General features: G+C 42.1%; 1 protein-coding gene across 2 annotated transcripts in view; it reads left to right on the top strand.

The window, feature by feature from the left end:
• The window catches only part of helz (helicase with zinc finger), a 44566-nt gene that overhangs the window by 16116 nt on the left and 4674 nt on the right, over positions 1 to 23776 (top strand). For both annotated transcript variants that reach the window (XM_076090338.1, XM_076090337.1), the window contains 18 exons: positions 34 to 164; positions 1182 to 1361; positions 3610 to 3711; positions 5309 to 5487; positions 8589 to 8707; positions 10602 to 10747; positions 11147 to 11294; positions 12863 to 13046; positions 14000 to 14228; positions 14643 to 14919; positions 18607 to 18652; positions 19434 to 19621; positions 20195 to 20399; positions 20514 to 20596; positions 20699 to 21209; positions 21401 to 21656; positions 21968 to 22697; positions 23343 to 23634. In XM_076090338.1, the coding sequence (XP_075946453.1) occupies positions 34 to 164; positions 1182 to 1361; positions 3610 to 3711; positions 5309 to 5487; positions 8589 to 8707; positions 10602 to 10747; positions 11147 to 11294; positions 12863 to 13046; positions 14000 to 14228; positions 14643 to 14919; positions 18607 to 18652; positions 19434 to 19621; positions 20195 to 20399; positions 20514 to 20596; positions 20699 to 21209; positions 21401 to 21656; positions 21968 to 22697; positions 23343 to 23634 (4006 nt within the window). The remainder of the gene's footprint in view (positions 1 to 33; positions 165 to 1181; positions 1362 to 3609; positions 3712 to 5308; positions 5488 to 8588; positions 8708 to 10601; positions 10748 to 11146; positions 11295 to 12862; positions 13047 to 13999; positions 14229 to 14642; positions 14920 to 18606; positions 18653 to 19433; positions 19622 to 20194; positions 20400 to 20513; positions 20597 to 20698; positions 21210 to 21400; positions 21657 to 21967; positions 22698 to 23342; positions 23635 to 23776) is intronic.

Here is a 23776-nt window from a genome sequence, read left to right as displayed (position 1 = left end):
CTTGGTAAGCTGTCGGTGTTGTTTCTGCGTCAGGTGGAGCTCCAGTTCCAGCTGAACAGACTGCCGCTCTGTGAGATGCATTATGCTCTGGATCGCATCAAAGATAATGGCATCCTTTTCCCTGACATTGGAATGGTCCCCACCATCCCCTGGAGCCCCACCAGGTGTGTATTCCACCATGCACACACACACACACACACACACACACACACACACACACAAATGTCGCTGTTAAGGGCTCGTCCAGAAGTTAGATTTACGTTGAAACATCAATGTTTTATTCTGATTATGGTTTTCACCTCCTGTGTCTCACTCCATTGATTCAATGGGAACTCCGTGATACTTTACTGAAAAAAAGGTCAAATACGAATCATTTAAGTCCGTGAAAATGAAATTTCCCTATACACACATAACGGATGGTTTCATGTCGCTGTATGGAAGAGGGAACCTTCTTTCCTGTTGCAGATGAATAGTGTAGCTGCTGCTTATCTAGTCTCCAAAATTGATTTAGGCTTTTGTTTTAATTGGAATTTGGATAAGTGTGAGTGTTTCATTAAATGTGGGCAACATTTTAAGTTTAAGTTTCTTTATGGGGGTTGCTTTGAGTTATAACAGCAGTGTTCAGAAAGAGATCCACCTTGCTGTATGTTTTAATATAAATACACACTTTTGCACTCTAACCACAAATATACAAAACACGATAGTGAATAAAAGCTTTGCATCTTGGTTCTGTGGTTTGAGGTTGCACCTTACTAGTATACAACATTAACATTTTAATGGTCATTTTGTGTTATGATTAAAAGTTTTACTTTTTGTATAAAAAGGTGATGGCAAGATGGGCATCAAACAGCCATTTAAAATGATACCCACTGCCTTGTTTTGACCTTTTTAAATTCTTACATTTAGCGAGTGTGTTATAGCGGCATGGAAACCAAATTCATTTTCATTTTAAATGTATTTAATGTGTAAATAGGTTCACAGTTGCATTCAAATGATCAATCACACTTTATTCACAAACATAAGCAACAATCAGCCCGATGTGGTCTCTCTCATGTTCAGAGCTATGACTTGTTCATGAGGCAATATTTTATCTAAATGCTTGAAAACGGCTACTTTGACAAAATACATAAATGAGTAAGTTCATTAAAAGTAGATTTCTCTAATATTTTCCCCGTCCTCAGGCAGTGGGACGAGCAGCTGGACCCCCGTCTGAATGCCAAGCAGAAAGAGGCCATCCTGGCGATCACCACACCCGTCACTATTCCCCTGCCCCCGATCCTCCTCATTGGACCCTACGGCACCGGCAAGACCTTCACGCTGGCACAGGCTGTCAAGCACATCCTGCGCCAGGACACCAGCAGGTTTGTTTATGTTTGTCTTACCACTAGTAGGATATTTGCACATCCTTTACAATTGTTTACCTTCCCTAAGCCCCGATTCTCTTCCATCATATCCATTCATCTGCTTTATTTTTTACCAAAATGTGATACTGTATATCGGCCTACCTGTTTTGTGACAAAGGTTGGGGTTTTCTTTTAACCAGGGTCTCTTTTATTTTGGACAACACAGTCATGTTTCCCTTTCTAATACCACCGCTTTGTGATTTGCTTTTGAATATGATTGTTTATTCTTCAGAAATGACATGTTGGCCCTGATAGCTGGGAGCACTGTCCTCTTTCCTTTCAGCACTTGAAAGGTGTTTGGTGTCGAGACCGAAAGACATTCGGAGTGTCTCGGCATGTTAATGGGTGTCAGTTTAAGTGCTGGGAAACTCGCTACATGTGAGGTCAATTCTCAGTCTTTGGTATTGATCAACAAACCTGTCAAATCCCACACATGTTGTGGTCATTTTGTACTTCACGGTAATTGAAAAAATATTTCTCATGAACTCATTAATCTACTCTCAATTGCCAGTTTATTGAGATTACCTAGAGTAGCAAAAAATAAGTCCTTTTAATAAATCCTAACTTTATGATATTATAATGTGTTATAATGGGAGTTGTTTATAGTATTGAGTGTATCCTAAAATTACACCTCTCAGTATAATATAGAACAATTCAACAGTGCATATTTTAAATATTACTGATTTTCTTTTTCTTTTGATTAACCATCTTGAGAATGAATCAACAACCTGGACGTCACGAGCCTCCCTCTTTGGAGTAGACCGCTATCAGCCGCTGTGAAATAATGGGTGCTATTGAGTGTTTTTAGGGATGGAAAGAGGATTGTAGATGTGAGCAGGTGTGTGTTTGTGTCGCCATCAAATTGGCATCAGTCATTAAAGCTTCAGGTGCCAAGGGAGGTCAGTCAGAGGGTGTGATCGGGCATGGCTGTGCAGTGACCTCAGTTTCTAACTCCAGGGCAGTGGCAGCCTTGGGTTTGACATTAAACGTTCCAGAAAACACCGACTGAAGTGTCAAAGCTGGGTTGTGTGTGTGTGTGTTTGTACTGTGTTGGCGCATATACTCGGTAGTGTGCGTGTGTCACCACTCGAGGATAAAAGAGTGCTGGCCATTTGGATGAATTTGTGTAATTTGTGATGGGTGCACACGGTTAGTTTGATCATCTTTCCTGGGCCGGAATGCGGTTTAATCCGATCAATCGTGGTGTATCACTTAAATTTGCCACACTGTGTTGTGTAACGATAAAACATCGCAATATTTCCTTCGATTATCATTTGTCCTCATTAGTTAGCTCCCTCACTGTGTGCAGATACCCACAGGAAGTCCTGCAGCTTCTTGTGTTTGAAGCGAAGCAATACAGCACAAGAACACGCATAGTGCCCCGGCCTGAATGAAAAATAAATGCAATACCTCGAACAGTGTCCCCTGAACAAAAGTTCACATTTTCTGTTTGAATAAGGGAGACAGGGTTGTATGTATGTAATGTAAAAGGAAAAAGTGTGTAGCGATGTAATATTCATTCCTCCTCTCACTTTGAATGCACTTTCTATTCTATCTTTAGGATGAATTATAGATATTTTAAAAGTCAAGACAGGGGGAAGTGACCCCTCTGGACTTGTGCTGACTGCTCTTCATACTGTTAAAATGATGAAGACGTTGTATGGATCGTAGTCGGGTGTACCTAATGTGTGTTATTGGACATGTTAAATGCATAGCTGTCGCTCGCTGTGATGTTTCACCACCGTTTCAATGGGTAACTACAAGAGACAGTTTTGCAAAGCTCAATTTGAACTAACTGTACACGCTGTTAAGCTTAAAGGTACTTGCTCTGAATCTACACGCTACAAGGCATTTTGTGTAAACACGTTTTGACCAGTCCAATTAGAGATTAACAACTGACTCAAAGCTTTTAAAATATTAAATTGCATTGATGGGATGACGGACCTTATCCCCTCGCATGCGGTGTCTCTTAAGACAGACATTGACGACAAAAATAACTTTTGTATTACAGTCATACAAATTAAAGGGAACCAGTTCATAAAAGTAGGTTGAAGGGTTATTTCGCTCTTAAATAGCAACAAAAATGTTATTGTGGTATCTAATTAAGCAGATAGTTTTGGCTTTATGTGCCATTTCTTCCACTGAGTGTCACAGAAACTGTGTACCATGCGTGGCCTCTGACATTGTTTGTCTTCTGTCTCTACAGGGTCCTGATCTGCACACACTCCAACAGTGCAGCCGACCTTTACATTAAGGACTACCTTCATCCTTACGTGGAAGCAGGCAACGCGCATGCCAGACCTCTCAGGTATGGAAGCACACTTGCTTAAAGAAGACTCGACAGCTATGGGCAGAAACATGCTTTGTGTGCCTTGTGTATGTGTGAACAGCAGTTTTAAAGTGCCATGGTGTCTGAAAGCAAACATGGTGCTTATAAAGGTATATTTTAATATACTCTGCATTTATATGTCCTATTTGCAGGCTGCAGTTCATTCAGATTTTGAGAAGCCCTTTGTGTCTTCAATGAGCCACATTTCTATAGTATACACTGTAAAGGCATTAAGACCCCAACTTACCTCCAACACATGTACATTATATATACCTACAGCCGCCCAAAGCACACTTTTGTCTTGTAGTTGACCACATTCATGACTTGGAGCAATCCTAGCTTGTCTACTGTGAGCCATTTAAAACCCTTGATCTTGTATATAAATGCTCTGTTATGTAAAGGTGGCTTCTTACAGAGTGAATTAGTTTCGATAACATATTTAATACCATTATTTTGAATACGAAAAACAATGGCTTGCCTTTTAAATTGCCTGTACTTAACATAAACTCCAGTTCAGTTAAATTGGATCTTTTGTATTCAGTGGCTGTTGCTTTTCTGTCGGAGGAGACCATCCTAGCCGGAGAGCATCTGTATGACACTCACTCATCTATACATCAACTAGATTAACATTGTTGGAAAGCCTGCAGTCCCAATAATACGTCCATATTATACAGAGATTGTTTTTGGCCCGCAGCAGTGACAGACAGACATTTGCTAACTTTAGAGACTCTACGAACTCTCCTGCATTTCAAACTCCACCTGAAGGCAACAAACAAACACACTCAGGGATTCACACAACTTCCTCACACTGCATCAGTGATTCTAATCACATTCCAGCAACCTCAGAGATCACAAATGACAGAAAAACAGTGTCTGACTTGATAAGCCAGGGCCTAACTAGGTCACTGTTTTATTTTGTTAAGCCCAGGGACAACAGGCAATCAACATGAGTGGGTTGTCTGATTTCTGTGGATTCCAGTGTGAATTGCCCCTTAATCACTGTAGCAACCTCCTCTCTTAGCTCCCCCTTGTCTACTTTTGGATGAGTGGGCTCAGTCAAGAATTAAGACCCTGTATGAATATATGTAGGACGCTAGTGTGGAAAGGGACTGACCAACATCACAAGGAGGAGAGGGCTTGCCTTCCTTTCTGTACTTCGCAGCCATGCATAGTATCTTTTCTCTTCCCTCCTCGAGGGAAGACTCTATCTTAAAATTGTACAATTAGGCACAGTTGATGATTGAGCCCTGATGTTTTGTTCTTCCCATATCAATACTAAGTTTGCCCTGTGTGAAGTGAAACAAAGGCATAGAAGATGCCAGATTAGGTCTGAGAAATTATTTGTTGCCGGTCCTAAAACAACTTTGTTGCTTTGGGAGTTCATTTACAGACTCAATTAGGAGGGTTGCATCCCCGAACCTAAATCTTTTAAATTGGTAGATAAAGCAGGTTAAAGGGAACCGCATCGTGCAAGACTCTTTCACACAATATGGATAAACAGGATCTGAATCTGAATCAGACTGATGAAGTGGTTTCTCTCTCTTCTGACAATTCTCCTTTTTGTCTCTCTCTCAAGGGTATACTTCAGGAACCGCTGGGTGAAGACGGTTCACCCGCTGGTCCAGCAGTACTGTCTCATCTCCAACACACACATCAATTTCCAGATGCCCACAAGGGAGGACATCCTCAGGCACCGCGTGGTGGTGGTCACCCTCAGCACCTCCCAATACCTCTGCCAGCTTGACTTGGAGCCCGGTGAGTCGTGTGACAAGATATGTAGTCCTCTCGAGTGTAGTGGCAGTCTAAACCACCTTCATTTCCTGAGGGGCTAACAAACACCATTCACATTGCTCAGAGAACATGTGAAGAATGAGCACAGACTATCAGGTGGACAAAATATTACAATTCCTTGATTATAATACAGTCAAACACAAGGATAGCCTCAAAAATGACCATTAGGATTCAGTCGGCACATACAAATAGTCTCAACAAAAGGTCAACAATTTAACTAAGGTAGTATTTAATTTTGGTCTATGATACACTGCATTATGTGAAACTATATTCATGCAAATATGTTTTGTTTCTTAATATAAATATATAAAAATAATTCCGTCTCATGTTCTTTGGTCGTCCCCGATGACTCATATCCAGTGTTGGCAGCAGCCCGCCTAGAGAGAAACTCATTTAAGTTGTGTAAAAGACATGGAAAACAACCAGTTTGTCATTGCAGGCTAATAACTGACTCTAATGTGTCAGCAGAGGGGGCTTTCTCTGTTGCTTGGGAACACCATCTGCCTGTTTCTAATGTATTGTACATCATTAGCCCCTCTCCAGCTCTCCTCGTGTTCCACGGTGATGAAAATCGTCGGGAAACGAGGCAATTGGGAGCCAGCGAGTCTACTAAGTAGCAATAGCAAATCTCCCACCCCAAACAGGAGTTGGACCCACACATGTTATGCCCTGCTCATGTATGCATTTTTGTTGGTGCACTTCTATATTTAAATACACACTTAGGTTGACTGCCTATGGGTGCACTCGTAGATGCCTTCAGCTACGTTAACCCCTGAAAAAGAATAGCTTTAAACATTAATTCTTGATCTGCGTCCATTCATCGTAGAAGGCTGTTTGCTGGCTAATTCAACCCAAATAATAAACAGTAAAAACCTTTGCACACCACAATGCTTAGTCGGAAGTTTAAAAAAAAAAAATGAATACAAAGTCACAAAAATGTAAATATTATCTCTGATGAGTAAATTTTGTTAAAGAAAGCACTCTTAAAAGGGAAAACTGAATGAGCTGTATTTCCCCTTTTAGCAGATGTGTGCAGTCTAGTATTGATTTGTCTGGATGCTGCTGGGTCTTGCAGCCTGGTGATGAAGGTTTAAGGTTATAGCTCATACTGTGGTCAATAAGGGAATGTCGTTATCTCAAAGGAAGTTGGCTCCTATTGGGTTCACATTGTGTGGCAGGCACCAGAACACGTCCAAGAACAATGTCAAATTCTCACAAAGATAATTTCCCAACCCAGCTTTGAGCATGAGCCGCATTTTGAACACGGTTTGATACAACTTTTAAACCCGATCTTTACTGGAGTTATCTTTTTCACAGCTCTTGTAAGTCACTTTTAAAAGTGTGAAAAGGGTAGAAAGAGACGATGAAAGGTAGAATGTGAGAGACTGGGGATGTGAGGTGAAGCAACCACCATTCATTATTAAACTGTCGTCTTGTGCAACGCTGGGCCTCTGATCTCTCTCTCCCCCTCTGCTTATTATCCCTTCCTCCTTTCTTTCTTTTACTACTGTTTCACAATTCAAACACCATTATTAGCTTATTGAAAAATGGCAGCTGCAGAAATGTAATTTGGATCTGTAGTTCAGAGGGCGGGCAGCTCTGTCCCAGGTGAAACATAAAGGTCCGTGTTCCTTCAGGACTGGCTCTCTGTCAACGTGACCCTCATTAAGACCGTCTCTGCGTCCCTCCTCGTCTTCATATCTCTGCACGGGGAAACATTTCCATTTGTAATGTTGCGTATTCATGTAGATCGAAGTAAAAGAGCATGTGGGCAGGATGCAGCAGGACTACAAGTTATAGACGAGATCAACAAAAGTGCATGGCCTCAATAATGAACTGTGTGATATGAGGGTAGCACACATGAATGATTTGGCTGCGTTGTTGAGCAAGTCATTTTCCGTGAAGTGATTTAAAAAAAAAATTTTTTTAAAAATGACAATCCCACAAATTAATTTCTCTCCCCACGGCGACAACTGCGCAGCTTGGATTTTCATTCATCCTGTATGTGAACAATTCAGAGATTACTCAAGCACGTCATTTTAAGTATGTGCATATTACCCAGAGATTATTCATGTGCATTATTTTATGCATATTACATCCCACCTTTTGGAATCGGTGTGACCTCTGTCAGCATCTAACAAATCATTCTATTAGGGACACGGGATGGAAAAGGAGGGAATTCTAGCAATGCTTCATTCCATGTTTTTAGTCTGGTTTGAGGTCCACATGTGCACATCTCCTTTGATCACTTTACACTTCATATGCTTAAATAGATACATATTCTGCAAATGCAAAGGTAAGGGCCATTGTAAAAGAAAAACAGTTTTTTATCAGCCGCACAGGGGGACAATGCTAGCATTTCCTTCAATGAGGTGCACACTGAGAACACTGGTTTGAGGCTCTATAGTTGGAAAAATAAAATCAATATGTTTTGCAGGCATTTGTTCAAAGGCTGATACAAAGGAGTGAATGTTGCCTCAAATCAATTTGCTCCACCGCTTTTCTTGCCAGCCTGTGTTTCTGTTTGTTTACTTTCTGACAGTCGCCGAGTTTATTTTGTTATTTTCTGCCGTCACATTTCATATCTGCATATACTTTCCTGTAGAAAGTCTGCCCGGGCTTCAGAGGCTGTTTGCTGGTTGTTATTCAGCCTCCCTGCTCCAGCACTCATTTGCCATGCCGTTTCATCCCCCCCCCCCTCTTCACATTGCAGAGCACCGTTTGAGCTTTTAAAATCAGGGATAGGGCTGCTGTTCAATCCCTTTCAAACGTCCACAAAACCCTGCCTTTGCTTTGCAGGGCCGGTTAAAAGAAAGGGAAGAAAAAGTGACTCAGAGGACACAGTTTACAAGCTTTTAATGCTCCTGGTGAACAAAATGATTGTTAATGTGCCAATGTTGGTCATCTTAATTTTGACACACACGCACTCACATATACCCCTGTTTTTTTTTTCTTCTATTTTCCTTATCAGGATTCTTGGGTGTGAAACAAGTGTGCACTGTTTATGTTTAGCATCAACAACTTGCAGTACTAAAGTGATGCTGGTGTGTTGTCTGTTTTGGCAGGGTTGTTCTCTCATATCCTTTTGGATGAAGCAGCCCAGGCCATGGAGTGTGAAACCATCATGCCTTTTGCTCTAGCTAGCAAGAACACCCGCATCGTGCTGGCTGGAGACCATATGCAGGTAACGACAAAGAGTTTCTCCAGTGGGGGGGGGAATTAAGCATTTCTTTGCTAATTACTAGATATATGTAAATCAAAGGGTCTTGGGTTCATTCTCTCATATAATTAAATACCTTTCTTTGTATTTTTAAATAAATTAAAATAATATTTGGAAGGAGGGATGCAATACAGGTGCAGATAGTAGCTGAGACATCATGTAGAGGTAATGACTCCATTTGTATCTTGCGACGGGTATGACTCCAAATGCAAAAGAACAGACTGCAGCCAATGGAGAGCTGAGGTTCTGGAGACCACTTCAGCCACAGATGACTTAAATATTAGCTCACATCAGTCGAGCAAGCCAAACGCAAGGAATTAAAACCTTATTTCCTCCTCTCCTGGTTTTAGACAGAAGCACAGGATTATCAGTAGGCAGCGGAGGAACACTGCAGTAGCTGCTCTAATTACTTGATCTCTCTCTCTGCTATTTCTTGGAGCAAAGAAAAAGTGGATTTAAAAGACAACGTCCACCTGTGTATCCAGCTGTTTCTTTCTCAATCGCTTTGTGTCACGGCCATCTTCTTCCACCTTTCTATCCAATATAATAGCTTCGTAGGTCCAAGGACGGATGTGGCCCTTTGTATTTCTCCGTCTCTTCCCTCTCTCCTGTCTCTGCTCTCACTTTAACAGTTTACCCCCATTATTCATCAGTGGGAGAGCAGACTGAATAGTCAATGAAGGCGAAGGCATCTATTGATTGTTTGCTTTCTTATTAACTGTGTGGGGCCTCAGTAGAGCTAGAAGACCCTCTCACTTTCAGGCTTGAATTAAGATTCAAATGAAAGATGAATTGCAGTCTTGTTTGTCTGGGTGTGTTCAACCTCATTTGAATTAAAGCACATCAGGATGATGGGGACAAATCTAGCTCACTACACACTGAAGATGTTAAGACTGTTTAGGTATTGGTTCAAGAACTGATTTACGCTTGATTTATTCACTTATTTTATTTATTGCTATAACAAGAGATTAGGTATAAAACGCCACCTGTGGTTTGGTATCGCACAATCCAATGCTGTTCTATTTTGGCTGGAAAGCAGTGCCATATTGGAGCAGGTCTGTAACCAAGACTGGCTGCTGCATATATACTCCAAACAAATTTGAATTTGGCATGTTCTCAAACTGCTGTGACTTCACTGCGAGTAAATTCCACTATCATCACTGTTTGTTTAATGGCATACACACCAGATGGAAGAGGTTGCAATCTACAGTGGGACAGACAACTCGCTTACTTCCTCAAAACAAGAATAGTCCTGAACGTAGTTTATTAAACTTTAAGTTAACATTTGGAATATCCTACCTAACAGCCTTTTTTGAAAAAAATAGTTTGAGGAACAAGGGTCCCCGGGGGAACCAAACTGTAAAGATTCAGCACATCAGACTGCTGTAAACACGTTGAAGAAGGGGATGCGTTCTGTATAATACATCCTGTCAAAGCAGCTGACACACCGGGGAAATTTAGTTGAAATATCTTTGGAAGCACACATGAGATTGCAAACACAAGACATTCTTGTAGACCTGACTCGCTAAGCTACTTCACAAAATGACTCGAGCCCTGTCGAGCAATACATGGGATTTCATGTGATTAGCATAGCTTCAACCAGAGGTCCAACACGTTCTCATGAAACCACCTGATGAACGGTGGTGTAAAAACCTTGAAAGAAAGGTGTGCCTAAAGCTTGTGTGCTACGTGGTTTGACACCGCTATTTTCGACTTTGAATGTATTCAGTGTACTTAATTGAAATTCAGAGTTGATTAGATGGTAAAATAAATGATGTGAGAGAATGGTAAAATACCCTTTTCATGCTTTGAAACTAACTTTCTGTCTCTCTCTCTTTCTCCATTTTGTGTCCTTCAGCTCAGTCCATTTGTGTACAGCGAATTTGCACGTGAGCGTAACCTGCATGTGTCGCTGCTGGACAGGCTGTATGAGCACTACCCCCCCGAATACCCTTGTCGCATCCTCCTGTGCGAGAACTACCGCTCTCACGAAGCTATCATCAGGTAGGTGTGAGCCCTCGACACCGCCTGGTGTCGAAACTGGGAGGCTGAGACACTCGAGAGAAGAGGGGGTGGGAGGAACGGGTCAGGAGGAAAAGGGGAAACATAGGTGAAGAATTGACAGACATGAGTTGATTGGAAAGAGGAGTCATTATGTAAAAATTGTCAGATTTTTCAAAATTTTGAAATCTAAGTCGACACTAATAAAGGCTTACAAGCTGCACAAATGGTCTCCATCTTAATAGTTGTGGCCTTAGCATAAAGAATGATGATATGATGGTATTTCTTATATTATCAGTAACTTCTGATAGATCTCCTTGCACCAACATGCTCCATTCTAATATATCCCCTCTATTTGCTTTCCTTTTGTGCTTCTCTTTCTCTCACCTCCTCTTCCGACAGCTACACGTCAGAATTATTTTATGATGGCAAGTTGATGGCGAGTGGGAAGCAGCCCTCCCACAAGGACTTCTACCCTCTGACCTTCTTCACAGCCAGAGGAGAAGATGTCCAGGAGAAGAACAGTACTGCCTACTACAACAATGCAGAGGTATGGAAGTTAGAACTGGTTTAGTTGTTCTGCCGGGGCCTCATGGTGTTTGCATATAAGAGTCATTATGAGATCTATCAAGTAAGTGTTTGTGTTAATATGTACTCCTCTTGCTTGATAGTAAATGTTACATTTTGAAATAGGTAGGTGAATGAATAGAAAATTCATTTTTGAAAGGAACAATTGCTATCACTAGATAACACCAGTATCTTCAATTCGTTTAGCACTTGTTGCTATAATGCAGCATTTTCCTGTCCTGTCCCACAGAACTAATGTATTTATGATTCTTATTTCCACTGCATTCCTAAAATCCTGAAGTTTAGAACTAAACTATTATACCAAATAGCTCTGCTCCCTTCCTCTGAGTAAGGAAAGGCTATCAAAGCTTAAAAACGAGACCAATATGAAGTTAATCAGTGTGATGCTGAAGCATGTTGATTCAGTTTGTATTAATTGATTGTGACGTGTGTGCTATAGCTAATCTGAAAAAACAAAAGCTTCACTAAGCTACACAAATTAACTTAATGAAAATGCTCAAATTCTGATGATAAAATATTAAAACTAACACTTCGCTGGTAATTATGTCATTAATTCATCATCTGACCAAGACTGCCATGTATGCTACTTACGCCTAGTTATATCTAATTTATTTCAGTTGTATCCGCCTGCGATTATTGTATTATTTAGGCTCCATTGTAGTCAGTCTACGTTGCTTTTGTCTCTGTCCTTGTATGGGTGCATAATGCACAGTTTGATGAATAATTGTGTTCAAATTATCGATATTTTTATTATGAATCACAGTTGCTGTGCTGTAGACCCCAGTTTGTTATAAATAATTCAGGGATTTGATTATGACGACATGTCATTTATTTTAAGTTGAGTTTGGTTGACTGAAGTCCAAAGCAGAATGATCAGCACCGTTTATTTCGCCTCATCACACCCACTGTCTTTCAACCCTAATTGAAGATGAAACCCATGAACGTAATTAGGAGCAACATTTGACACCCATGATGCATGATTCACTGACAGTCCCGGCCTTTGATTGGTTCCTCTGCAGACTTGTTGGTGGTCATTGCCTGTGTCTGACCCTTGACCCTTTACTGACAAGTTCCAGCCAACTCGACCACGGCTGCTTCTTCATTTTGCTCCCAAACTGTCAGCAATGCCAAATGAATTACCTTCTGTCTCTCTGATACAGCACCCGTGTCAAACCATTGACAACATTATCATAATCTTGCTAAATCACAATGCGGTACGCATGACCGGTTGATAGTCCTGCGCAAGTGTCTCTGATGAGCTTCAAGTGGAAGACAATATTTCCATGACGGTTTATAGCCTCTGGGAGTATGCCAATTCTTTTAATAGGAATTTAAAAAACTGCTTGTATTACAAAAGAACAATATTCAAAGCACCAACTCCTGCTTTAATAAATAGTATCAAAGCAAATCTTAAAACTAATACACAATATATTGAATTGGAAGTAAAATCATAATCACCTGTACAGTGAAGCTTATGATGATAAAACAATTGTTGTCGCCGCCTTCGCTCATGTTCCTCTATCTCCGCAGGTATTTGAGATTGTGGAGCGGGTGGAAGAGTTGAAGAAGAAGTGGCCGGTGTCCTGGGGTAAGCTGGACGACACCAGCATTGGAGTGGTGTCGCCGTACGCTGACCAGGTGTTCCGCATTCGTGCTGAGCTCCGAAAGAAGAGAATGCACGAGATCAGTGTGGAAAGAGTGCTCAATGTCCAAGGTGAGGAAGAAATATTGCCCATCGTGCATCTCCATGTGTGTAGTTACTGGCTCAAACCACCGAAACTGGTGCTACATCAATGTACCAGTTCATGAATATTTTGAGATTTAAATAGCCTTGTTGGTGTCCTGCATGCATGTATTCAGGGTTTAATCTTTTCATTTGATGGTGTGTTGACATTATTCAAAGAATGGGAAATTGTAAACTGGAAGAAAGCAGCTATTTTCAGACAATATAAAAATAGTTAGAAGAAGAAATACCAACGTCTGAATCCCCAGCTGCCTCATTCTCCGTGACGCTTGCCTGACATATTTCTGTGAGAGATGATGTCATTGTCCACCTTCAGTCAAAATGATACTTACAATTAGAGCTACATTGCCTTAAAGACAAATCTCTATACATCCCACTGCAGTTATCAGTTTTCATATTAGCCTTCATATCATCCATAAGGATGATATGAGTTAGTTTCTTCCCCCAATCTCTCGTCTGCTTCAGTCTCATGCAGTTCCCACTTGTATTGCATCCAGCTGCTTTCCACAGGTCATTAACTTCCTCATTAATAATCACACATGAAACATGTGAACACACGCAAGAAAACCCTACTGTGGTTAGTGCTTAAACTTGAATTTGTAGTTGTTTGTGTTCTATCAAAGGCTCCTTTATTTGTAGCAACACTTGGCAGTACAACACAATTGGCTTTAAAAAAATGCATGCAATCATCGACGCTAATGGAGAAATTAAGGTTCCTCATCGTTTTCACTCATTGCAGTTTTGTTGCTTATTTCTGACAATAATGTGCTTCAAATTTGGTCAACCTTGAGCTAGCTTCCATCTCTTTTGTGTTTCTAATTGAGTGACATCGATGGTCTTTGCTTCTTCTAATGATATGTTTTACCTCGCTGTTTTCAGAGTACTTAGAAACTATTATAATAATAATAAAAACATGTTTGCAGGTAAACAGTTCCGGGTGCTGTTCCTCAGCACGGTGCGGACGCGGCATACCTGCAAACACAAGCAGACGGCCATCAAACGTAAAGAGCAGCTAGTTGAGGACTCGACAGAGGACCTCGACTATGGATTCCTCTCCAACTACAAGCTACTCAACACGGCCATCACCAGAGCCCAGTCCCTGGTCGCAGTTGTGGGAGACCCCATTGCACTGTGCTCTGTTGGGCGCTGCAGGTAAATAATGGAACTTTTCTTTCTTCACCTTTAATACTGCAATGGACTGCTCATTGGCAAGACAGTATACTGAGAGATTCTTCACTATTTGTTCTTTTCATTCTTGCGTTCCTGCTACTGCTGTTTTGCCTCATAGTTTTCATTGTCTTTCCCTTTGGTGTGCTTCATCATTTAGCTGATTTTCCTTTTCCTCCTCTAACCACTGCTTTACGCATGAGTTTTCCATGTTTGTTTTGACAGATGTATTTTTTATATTCCGCCCCCAAGTAGTCATTTGTTATACTGCCAGCAGTGAAACAAAATCAATGAGCTGATCCATGAAACACTCAATCCAAACAAGGAGAAATAATGGAGAATATAAAAAAAATATATAATCTCCATCTGTTGTTTCCTTCTTTTTTTGCGCCTTTCCAGAAAATTCTGGGAGCACTTTATCTCCATCTGCCACGAAAACTCCAGCCTACACGGCATCACCTTTGAGCAGATCAAGTCTCAGCTGGAGGCCCTGGAGCTCAAGAAGACCTACGTCCTCAACCCATTGGCCCCAGAGTTCATTCCCCGTGCCCTCAGGCCACTGCAAGGGCACCACTCTTCATCGCAGGCCCTCCACCCCCACCATCATCCTCATCCTCAGCATGCACAGCCCGCCTCCAACAAGCAGGGTCCGCAGCAGCAGCAGTCACCCCCTAAGGTGAGGTGTTTCGGATGAGGCACAGTTGAATGAATAATTGTTTCCATCCAGCTCTTCTATTTTCAAAATGGGCATTAAAAATCCAGACACCAAACTGCAGAAATTATTAAAAAAAAAAAATATATATATATATATATATATATAAATAGGTTTAGTCAAACAATGATATTACTTTTTAGTGGATACGTTTCTGCAATTTTTCTGCTGTCAATACTAAAAACAACAATTTTGAGTTTGCACATGTAGGGAAGGAATAAAAAGAGAGAAGGAAGACAGGAAAACAGAGTAGTGAGGCAGGAATGAAAGAGAAACAGGTGGGGACGATATTTTGACAAGCCCAAATGTTGCAGGGCTTTTATGTTAATGTGTTGGGTAACCACTTTGTGGTTGGTTGAAAATAGTAAACAAATTATCCGGAATAAATTGAGTGCCTCTTGCTTTTAGAGATGGAAAAAGGATAAAAGCGCTACATGAGCAGGCACAAAGAACATATCCATCAAAATCTTTATTAGATATATATATTTATTTTTCACCACAGTTATTACTTAGCGGTCATTCATTTTGGCCCCAGAAAAACAACACGGATATAAAATTACCGTCGCAGGTTTGGCTGTAAGGATGTGTTGTTTTGATTGTTTAGCTTGGGTGGAAATGTCTTTGCGAGTCTGTCCGTCCTCCCCGTCTGCCCTGTGGTAAAGGTTAACGAAATCCACACAGCTGTCAACCTGCTGCCATCTCCCACTGGGCCTAATGAGCCACAGCTCCGCAGCATCAGCCGGCTTCAGACACACTCACACAGTTCCTCCCTCTCTCCACAGTCATACTATGTGGCGCACAACCACAGTACATAGTAACCATGCAGTATGTAATATATTGTTTCCTTGAGCATATCCAGCGTGTTGCTAATTTAAAGGTCATTCTCGGTAGCTCTGTACACGGTGGAAGCACCTACTGAGATGTACAGCCAAAATAATCCATGCAAATGTCATTTAATAATAGATTAATTGGGTAACTTTTAACAGTGTCTTGCCAATAGTTTCTATTGTTGTAGGATTAAATGTAGCTGCTTCAAGGCAACTTTTTTGCCGCTGCTGATCAGTATTGCACTGATACCTTACATTGTGAGTATTATAAAATTCTACATAATCAGGTTCATTTGTCCAAACTATTGTAGTGTTTAAAGGGTAAACGTGAGGATAAAATAAATGGTTCATAAATCAATTTGTAGAGACGGATACATATTCATAACTTGGTATCCAAAGGCAGAGAGTGAAAGAGTAATACATAAGGATTATAGGGACGATACAATATGTACTTGCAATTACTTGTAAGACCTATTCATTTAATCAGAGTTCAGAAAGCATGCAACATGGTCACTGTGTGGCATCCAGATTACCAGAAATATATACTTTAGTTGACTTCATATTGTGAAGTGCTGTTTTCAGACACAGATGGTGTTTTGATGCAAGACTGTGACACTTGTGGTCAAATATGTCTCGCATTAAAAAGCTTTTTTGTAATTTCAGCTTTAGTGGTTTTGATTGGAGGGATGATAATTTATCATTATTTGGAAATAAGAAGTGATACTTGAGGTGGTGTCAGGAACAAATGAACTGTTTGGTATTAAGTCAGACTTGTGTGACTTCCTCTTGGCATATACAGTATTCTTCTGTGTGTCTCTCCATTACAATCTTTCTCGTATCTCTTCAACCTCTTGCCATTGATTGCCCAGCACAGTACACATCTCACATCACTGACGGTGTGTTATTGAGAACCAAACTGTTACTGCTGAACCTAGACCCCTATAAGATCCAGTCAGCAGGGCCTTTTACTCTCAGCTGCTCTCCACGGAAAATTGACTACTTGTTACACAGTTTCATCTTTGTATCTATTACCAGATCATTGCATATTGCAGAGACTTTTACATTAGTTGCAGCAGTTTTATATTTGGTTGCTATATAATGCTAATACTAAAGGTGCCATAATAAATACAACTTTTTTACATGTGGAACTAACCAACCAGATTTGACTTTGTTTACTGACCTAATATTTTAGTTGGTACCTGGGCTCTGTCTCTCAAAGTGATTTCAACATTGTCAGTCTGTTTTTCAGAATTTGCAATTATTTGATACCAGAATTACTGTCTTCGCAGTTGTATCTCTAAATGCCTAATTTGCAGAATTGGTCTCATTTTCTCAACAAACGGCCTTTACCTTTAAACTCTGTCCGGGTTTGTAGAGAGTTTGCAAAATACCAGGAACACATTACAGCTTAGCTACTAGAAGTTAGTCCTGTTTTTGTCCGTTTTTGTTTGGATGCTGTCATGAATGTTCAGGTAATAGTTGCAACTGTGATTGTATTGTAATGGCAGGCGTTCCTGCAAATTGTTTCCATCCTTGTGTTCATAACTACTTGCTAAAATACTTGAAAATGTGCTCTTAGTGTCAAAGACTGCTGGTAGTAGTAGTAACATTAATACTAAAAAGTGGACATTATGAACTTCATAATGATTTCACAGAATCACTTGTTTTCCTTTTATTATGGCTGGTGTTCCTTCCCTGAAATGCAAAAACTATCAGCTTTATATAATATCCGCATAGCAACAGAGTGGATCCCGTAGAATGGAGGATGTCATTAATTTCCCCCTCTAAGCACGCTCTCTGTCAAGAACCATCTCTTAACACCACAGTCAACCTGGAGAGACTGCGTTCTACAAAACCAGCCACTGACGGAGCTCAAAGTAGATTGTTGTGTATTCTTTCCTCTAATGATTACTAATAGATGAGATATGGTCCACCAACACTCAGATATGTGGAGATCTCACGTGAGCCCAGTGTTTTGTATTCGCGTGTGTCTGTGAGCACGCCACCACATGAGTAATTGTACACGTGTGTCACCACTGATCAGCTGTCAGTTCAATCTCTCTGTGTACACGTATATAGTAGATGGAGCTGTATTGTGAAGCCCCCGAGAGAAAGAGGATGGCGAGGGAAAAGAAAAGATCTTTCTTTGCAGACGTGGTAACTTGTAGCTTGAAATGCAGTCACAATGCAGTCACCATACTGATCCCGGATTAACGAAGGTATACGTCTTCCAAATGCAGTGGTGTGTTTTTCATACATTTTGGACATGCTGTGTCAGGATGTGACTGTTCATTAATAGCATATATTGATTTGGTGTTTTTAGGGGATTTTTTTTTTTGTTGATAAAATCCTTTAATTATGGCTCTTCCATAAAAGTGCTTCAAATAATTTCTTAAATACATCAGTGGTATTAGTGAAGCGGTCACTGAGGAGGATATGCATACTACACCGTTGGTGATCTGTCTATACTATATTTGGAGTGTCTTTGTGCGTGCGTAAGCTTTGGACGCAGTTAAAAATACTGGGAGGCCGTACTACAGGACAGTAGAGACCATCTGCGATAGCGTAACAGGGAAAGTACATTACAGTACAGTATGTAGACAAAAACTCAGTCCCTTTTGGCAAGGTGTTGATCCTATAGCTGTTTTGACAGATCTGGGATAGTCACGCGGACCAAACTGCAACCGCTGTATACCCAGTTCCTACTATTTATTGATTAACAGTTACCGCGATCGTTTATTTACTCTTTTCTTCTCCATTGGGCCTCTATGAACTCTTGAAGTCTTGCTTCATGACTTTCTAAGAGTTTGTTTTTTTCCTACAGGGCAAACATGCAAACCACACGGAGCACCTTCCACCTGAAGGATATGGTGAGTTTATCCCTGTTGATTATCTAAGTATTCAAAGCTTGTAGCTCACGCAGGCTTAGGCTCAAAATGTTCACTTGACTGCATGTAGATGAAGGAAAAGGAAAGGAATCTAATGCAGGGGAAATTTGAGACTCATCAAAGTATATTACTACGGTACCATTGATAAACACTGCATCAAAAAGTCAGTGTTCTTGTAGCAGTAAAAAACAGTTGAAATTGATTCAGCATGTACAGTATAGAAATACATTTCCTCCACATAGCATTTTTCTCCTTTATTTCTATTGTCTGGTCTCACAACAGAGCAACAGTGGAAGAGTTTCCTTTTGTTTCTTTTGTTGTCTCTCTGAACACAAATGAGCACACATCACAACAGCTTGAAATGAGCCAGTCTAATGCAGCAGCGCAGATGGATGCATGACGGCCTGAGGCTATTGAAGCCAGCAGTGCGATGCAGCCTTGAACAACACAGCAAGGAGTTGTTAATGCGATGCTTACTCCGGGAAGACAATCGGATTGTTTCAGCTGCTGCAGATTGTCAGCCAGCTAAACTGAAACAAATCAAATGAAATTCTTCCTTTTAATGCAGTTTGGGCATCGGCTATTCATAGGTCGTCGCCCTCCTCTCTGATAAAGTCAGAGAAGTTGTTACCTAATATTTTTTATATGAATAGTTAGATATGCATTGGGCTTAGTGTGTTGCCTGCTATCAATGTGTCTTCACATTTAGATTAAGAACCATTTGCATTTACTTGTATTTCTATGCCGTCTTCTCTCATTGCAGTCCAACCCAACACGGCTGTGTTGATGGGAAACCCTATTCGGGCATTCTCACCACCCTTGGGTGGCACGCCAGCTGGCATGGGCAAGTCACCCAGTCCTGTTCAGAGGATAGATCCTCATACAGGCGCCAGTATCCTCTACGTCCCAGCTGTGTACGGTGGCAACATGGTCATGTCCATGCCCCTGCCGGTAAGTTTCCTGCTTCTGGTAACAACCTGCCAGATACGCATGTCAGATTGTATATTTAGCCAGTGTGCAATACAAAGTCTTATATTTTGACTACTACAAAGGATTTTATCAAATCGCTTTTTGTTTTGTAGAAAAGAAAAATATGTAAGATCTGCAAAGAAAATGTGTAAAATATGTGCATATTTTGTCACCTAGTGTAATGTGTAACACGAGTTGCATTGTTTAAGATAATATATCATAGGTTTGCTCTCAAAGAACAATCTAAAAATGTTTAATAGCTCCTCTTCTGTGTAGTAATTCTCAATAATAGTATACCACAGTAAAACTATTTTGTCAACATTTCTTTGAGTCATATTACCCAAATGCATTGAGGCTTATTGTAGATTAGCTCTCTGTTATTATGTAGCTCACGTCTGTAAAATGTATGTTACATGTGAAACAATTTAGCTATTTGGTTTCATGTGTTGCTGTTTGTTATTGTCATTATGGGTAATGTGCTGTCAGTTTACCTTCCTCTCTTCTGTCATGGTGTCTTAATCAAAAATCTGTCAACCTGTGTTTGTATTTCCTTAGTTGCCTTGGCCAGGTTACCAGAATCGATTCCCTGTGGACCCTCGCATCATGAGCCACCCGGCAGCCATGGCCTACAACTTTAATCTGTTGCAGGCCCAGAATCGAGGCTCCCCCATCCCTTACAGTGGCGTGGCCCACCCCACTCACCTAGGAATGGGCCAGCCCAGCCCTGACAAGGAGCTACAGGCCGACCCCATCAGAAATGGTGTGCCTCAACCAGCCAAAATCACAAACTGCTATAATTGTATTCCATCAAATGGAAAGAAAGAAGTAGTCAACCATATTTTAATAAATTTATTTTCTGGTTTTGACTTCTTAGGTAAATTGGAAGGATGTCCAAAGTCAGAACAGAGCCGTCTTCAGACACCAGAGAGGAAAACCACCGACATGAAGGAAAAACAGGCAAGTTGTTGACATTTATGTGTTTCATTATCCTTAAGCAACGTATCTATTTTTTATGTAGAGCTCCACGTCTTTGCTCACGGGGTTTATTTTTTGCTCCAGGGAGATTTAGACACAGGCCAAAGCCGAAGTCTAGACTCGCAGCCAGACGGGCTTGTTGGATTTCCCAATGCGCTGCTCCATCGAAAAGATCCCTCAGCTGCCCAAAGACCCCTCAACTACCACCTGGCACCACCCAACCCAGCTTTCCCTCCACATCCTGCCAGTGGAAGAGCCTTCCCCCCACAGTATCCAGTCTCCAGGCTTCCTTATCGGGTCAGCCAGCCTCAACACCCAGGGATGGCCCCACCGAGTCAGCAGCAGCAACAGCTCAGCCCTGCCTACACTGGTGGTAACCACAACGCTTCCTTCTTCATTGGCCCCATACCCCCTCACAGGGCTGTCCAGTCTCCTACTTTGGATGGGCCGGAGCCTGGAGGGGTGGAAGACATGAGCAGCTCCATTAGGACTCCGATGGGCCACCCGGGGGGCCACCACCCAGGCCTGTCACAGCATAACAGGGTCAACAGCTTTGGGGAGGACGGACAGGATGGAAGCCTGGGAGATAGTTTGGGTGAGTGGAGCATCATTTTTTTTTTTATTCGGCAAATCCTTAGAGTACTCTATAAAGTTAGTCCAGATGCATGTTCGCCCATATTATCACTTGGTATTTGGTCTATGGCACAGAATCATATGGTTTTCTATCGTATATAGAAAATGAATGCAGTCAAGCGATCACAACTAATCACGCGGTTCCCCTTTTAGACCTCCAGGGTCCCTTGGCTCTAGAGGCCCTGAGCCAGCAGCAGCAGGCAGCCAGACTGGGCCAGTGGGGGGAGGCGCCAGGCCCTTTTCTCCAGGGTAGCGTCCCCTTCCCTCTGCCCCAGCAGCTTGCCCACCTGGCTCAACCTGGCATGGCTCGCTTCCCCCCTCAGCTGCTTCGGGCAGCTAGCTGGGGCCTTGGTGCCAATATCGAGGATGAAGCTGTTACTTCCGCTTCCACTGGACCACCTTTCACCAGGTTAGACTAAGCAACAGTTTGTATTATGTCATTGGTATTGGTTTGGTAACTTGATACTGGAGCCATATTACAGTTCTGCTGTTGAACATTGAAGGTTTTTGTGTAAGATTTCAAATTGAGGTTACAGTAGAGCTAGCTGAAACAAGATAACGGCTTAAAATTGGACCGCAACGATTTCTGTATCTTGTTGGTTGCTCCTCAATTGTTGTTAAACCTTGTAAATTGTTGTTCCAGAATAGTGTTCTTTTCCATGCTGCTGCTTACAAACATGATACAGTTCAGACGTAAAGAAATACATTTTCAATTCCCAGGTACCCGGGCCTCTTGAGAGAGATGCCCCCACAGGAACAACCTGAACCCAGGGATGCAGCTGAGATGCAGCCGCCACCTCAATCTCGTCTCCTCCAGTACCGCCAGTCCCAGTCCCGTGCCTCAGGTGACCCTTCATCCTCTTTAGCCGCCACCCCCAATCATGCTGGACCTTTCCCATCAGGACCCTACCCCCATGACGCAGGCCGCGATCTCCTTAACGACAACCCTCTCAACAACCCAGCTCTGCAGCAGCATCCGGGAAACCCCCTGTATAATACTGGTAGCTACCCCCATCAGCCACCAGCCCACCCTACCAGCAACCCTTCCTCCCAGGTCAAATACATGCTGCAAGAGGCCCAGTGGCCTCACGGTGGAGCTGCGTCAGTGAGCCCACCACAACAGAACCACCTGTTGGGGAACCAGGGCCACGGCCTTCCTTATGGTCTGCCCATCATGGCTCATCCCAGCAGGCAGGAGCAAGTCCACCTGATGCAACTTCACCATCAGCACCACCAGCAGCAGCAGCAGCAGCACCACCACCACCACCACCACCACCACCACCAACAACAACAACAACAACAACAACAACAACAACAGCAGCAGCAGCAGCAACAACAACAACAACAACAACAACAACCGCAGCAGCAGCAACAAGGTCCAGACCAGGAGTCCTACCACCCACTTTCCCCCAGAACATCAGCAGCCACAGCCCTTCACAACGTAGATGAGGTAGGTTTATTCATTATCAATGCATCTAAAATCTCTCTGTACTAAAATTGAATGTCACAGGCTTCAGTGCAGGCTGAAACTACTTTAAAAAGAGCTGTCGTGACTATCTATTTTAATCAATCATCATTTTACATTGTGTGCTTGAAGGGACAAACTCTGTATGCCTGCGGTTCCCACAACATCCTGGATGGTGTTTTATTTAGTTCATATAGGAATGAGTGCAAGCTTTGTGCCTGCCTTAATATGGGCAACTTGTTCACTGAACTCAATGTTGCATTTAGAATTCACTGTTTTATTTCACAGCAACTACAAATATCTGCTTCAAAATGCACCTGGGAGAGAAATTGTTTCATCCCTCTTTCTCCCTTTCTGCCCGTCTGACATTTTCTGTAAAGGTTCACCTTGGCGTCACCTGTTTTAACTCCTGTAAATGGTTCAATCTGTCGTCACACTTGTACAGTTGTAAGCATTATAATGGGATTAGCTGAGTCTTAGCAAGTGCTGTGAAAAGATGATGTTTGTGGACCTCTGCCTCTTCAGGGCTGCAAGCCTCTTTTATTTTAAAGGTCATATTGCCCACCCCTCTGACTTAATAACTCATTCTCACCATTTTCTCCTCCTCATCCATCGTTGCCGTCTGTGCAGTATGAACCCAGAGGTCCAGGCCGGCCTCTCTATCAGCGTCGCATCTCTTCTAGCTACCCAGATGAAGCGTCTCCAGCCAACGCCCACAATGTCCTGTCCCAACAGACCCAGCCCTGCACGTCAGACCTCCAGGACCACCCCCATCAGCACATACAGCATCATCAGCACCCACATGCCCCCTACGGTTACCCCTCGCATGACCTCTGGCCCAGTAATGGTGGGGGTCCCGGCACGTTCCAGAACATTCCATGTAACGGAGCCGGTACACTCACTCAGCACCGGGATCTTCTGGGTAAGCACCGCTAAGCATGCTGTTGTTAACCCTCTGAACCCAAAGAAGCGTCGGGCCGTCATATGTTTCTCTCTGTGGCCTTGATTGATTTTCACTGCAGTATACAAGTCCTGCAGCTCTATGAAAACGGCACAACCATGGC

The sequence above is a fragment of the Anarhichas minor genome, unplaced genomic scaffold, assembly GCF_050575085.1.
Source record: "Anarhichas minor isolate MPS153535 unplaced genomic scaffold, ASM5057508v1 ptg000012l, whole genome shotgun sequence".
Taxonomy (NCBI): Eukaryota; Metazoa; Chordata; class Actinopteri; order Perciformes; family Anarhichadidae; genus Anarhichas; species Anarhichas minor.
Note: the sequence above shows the minus strand (reverse complement) of the source record. Positions and strands in the feature narration are given on the sequence as shown.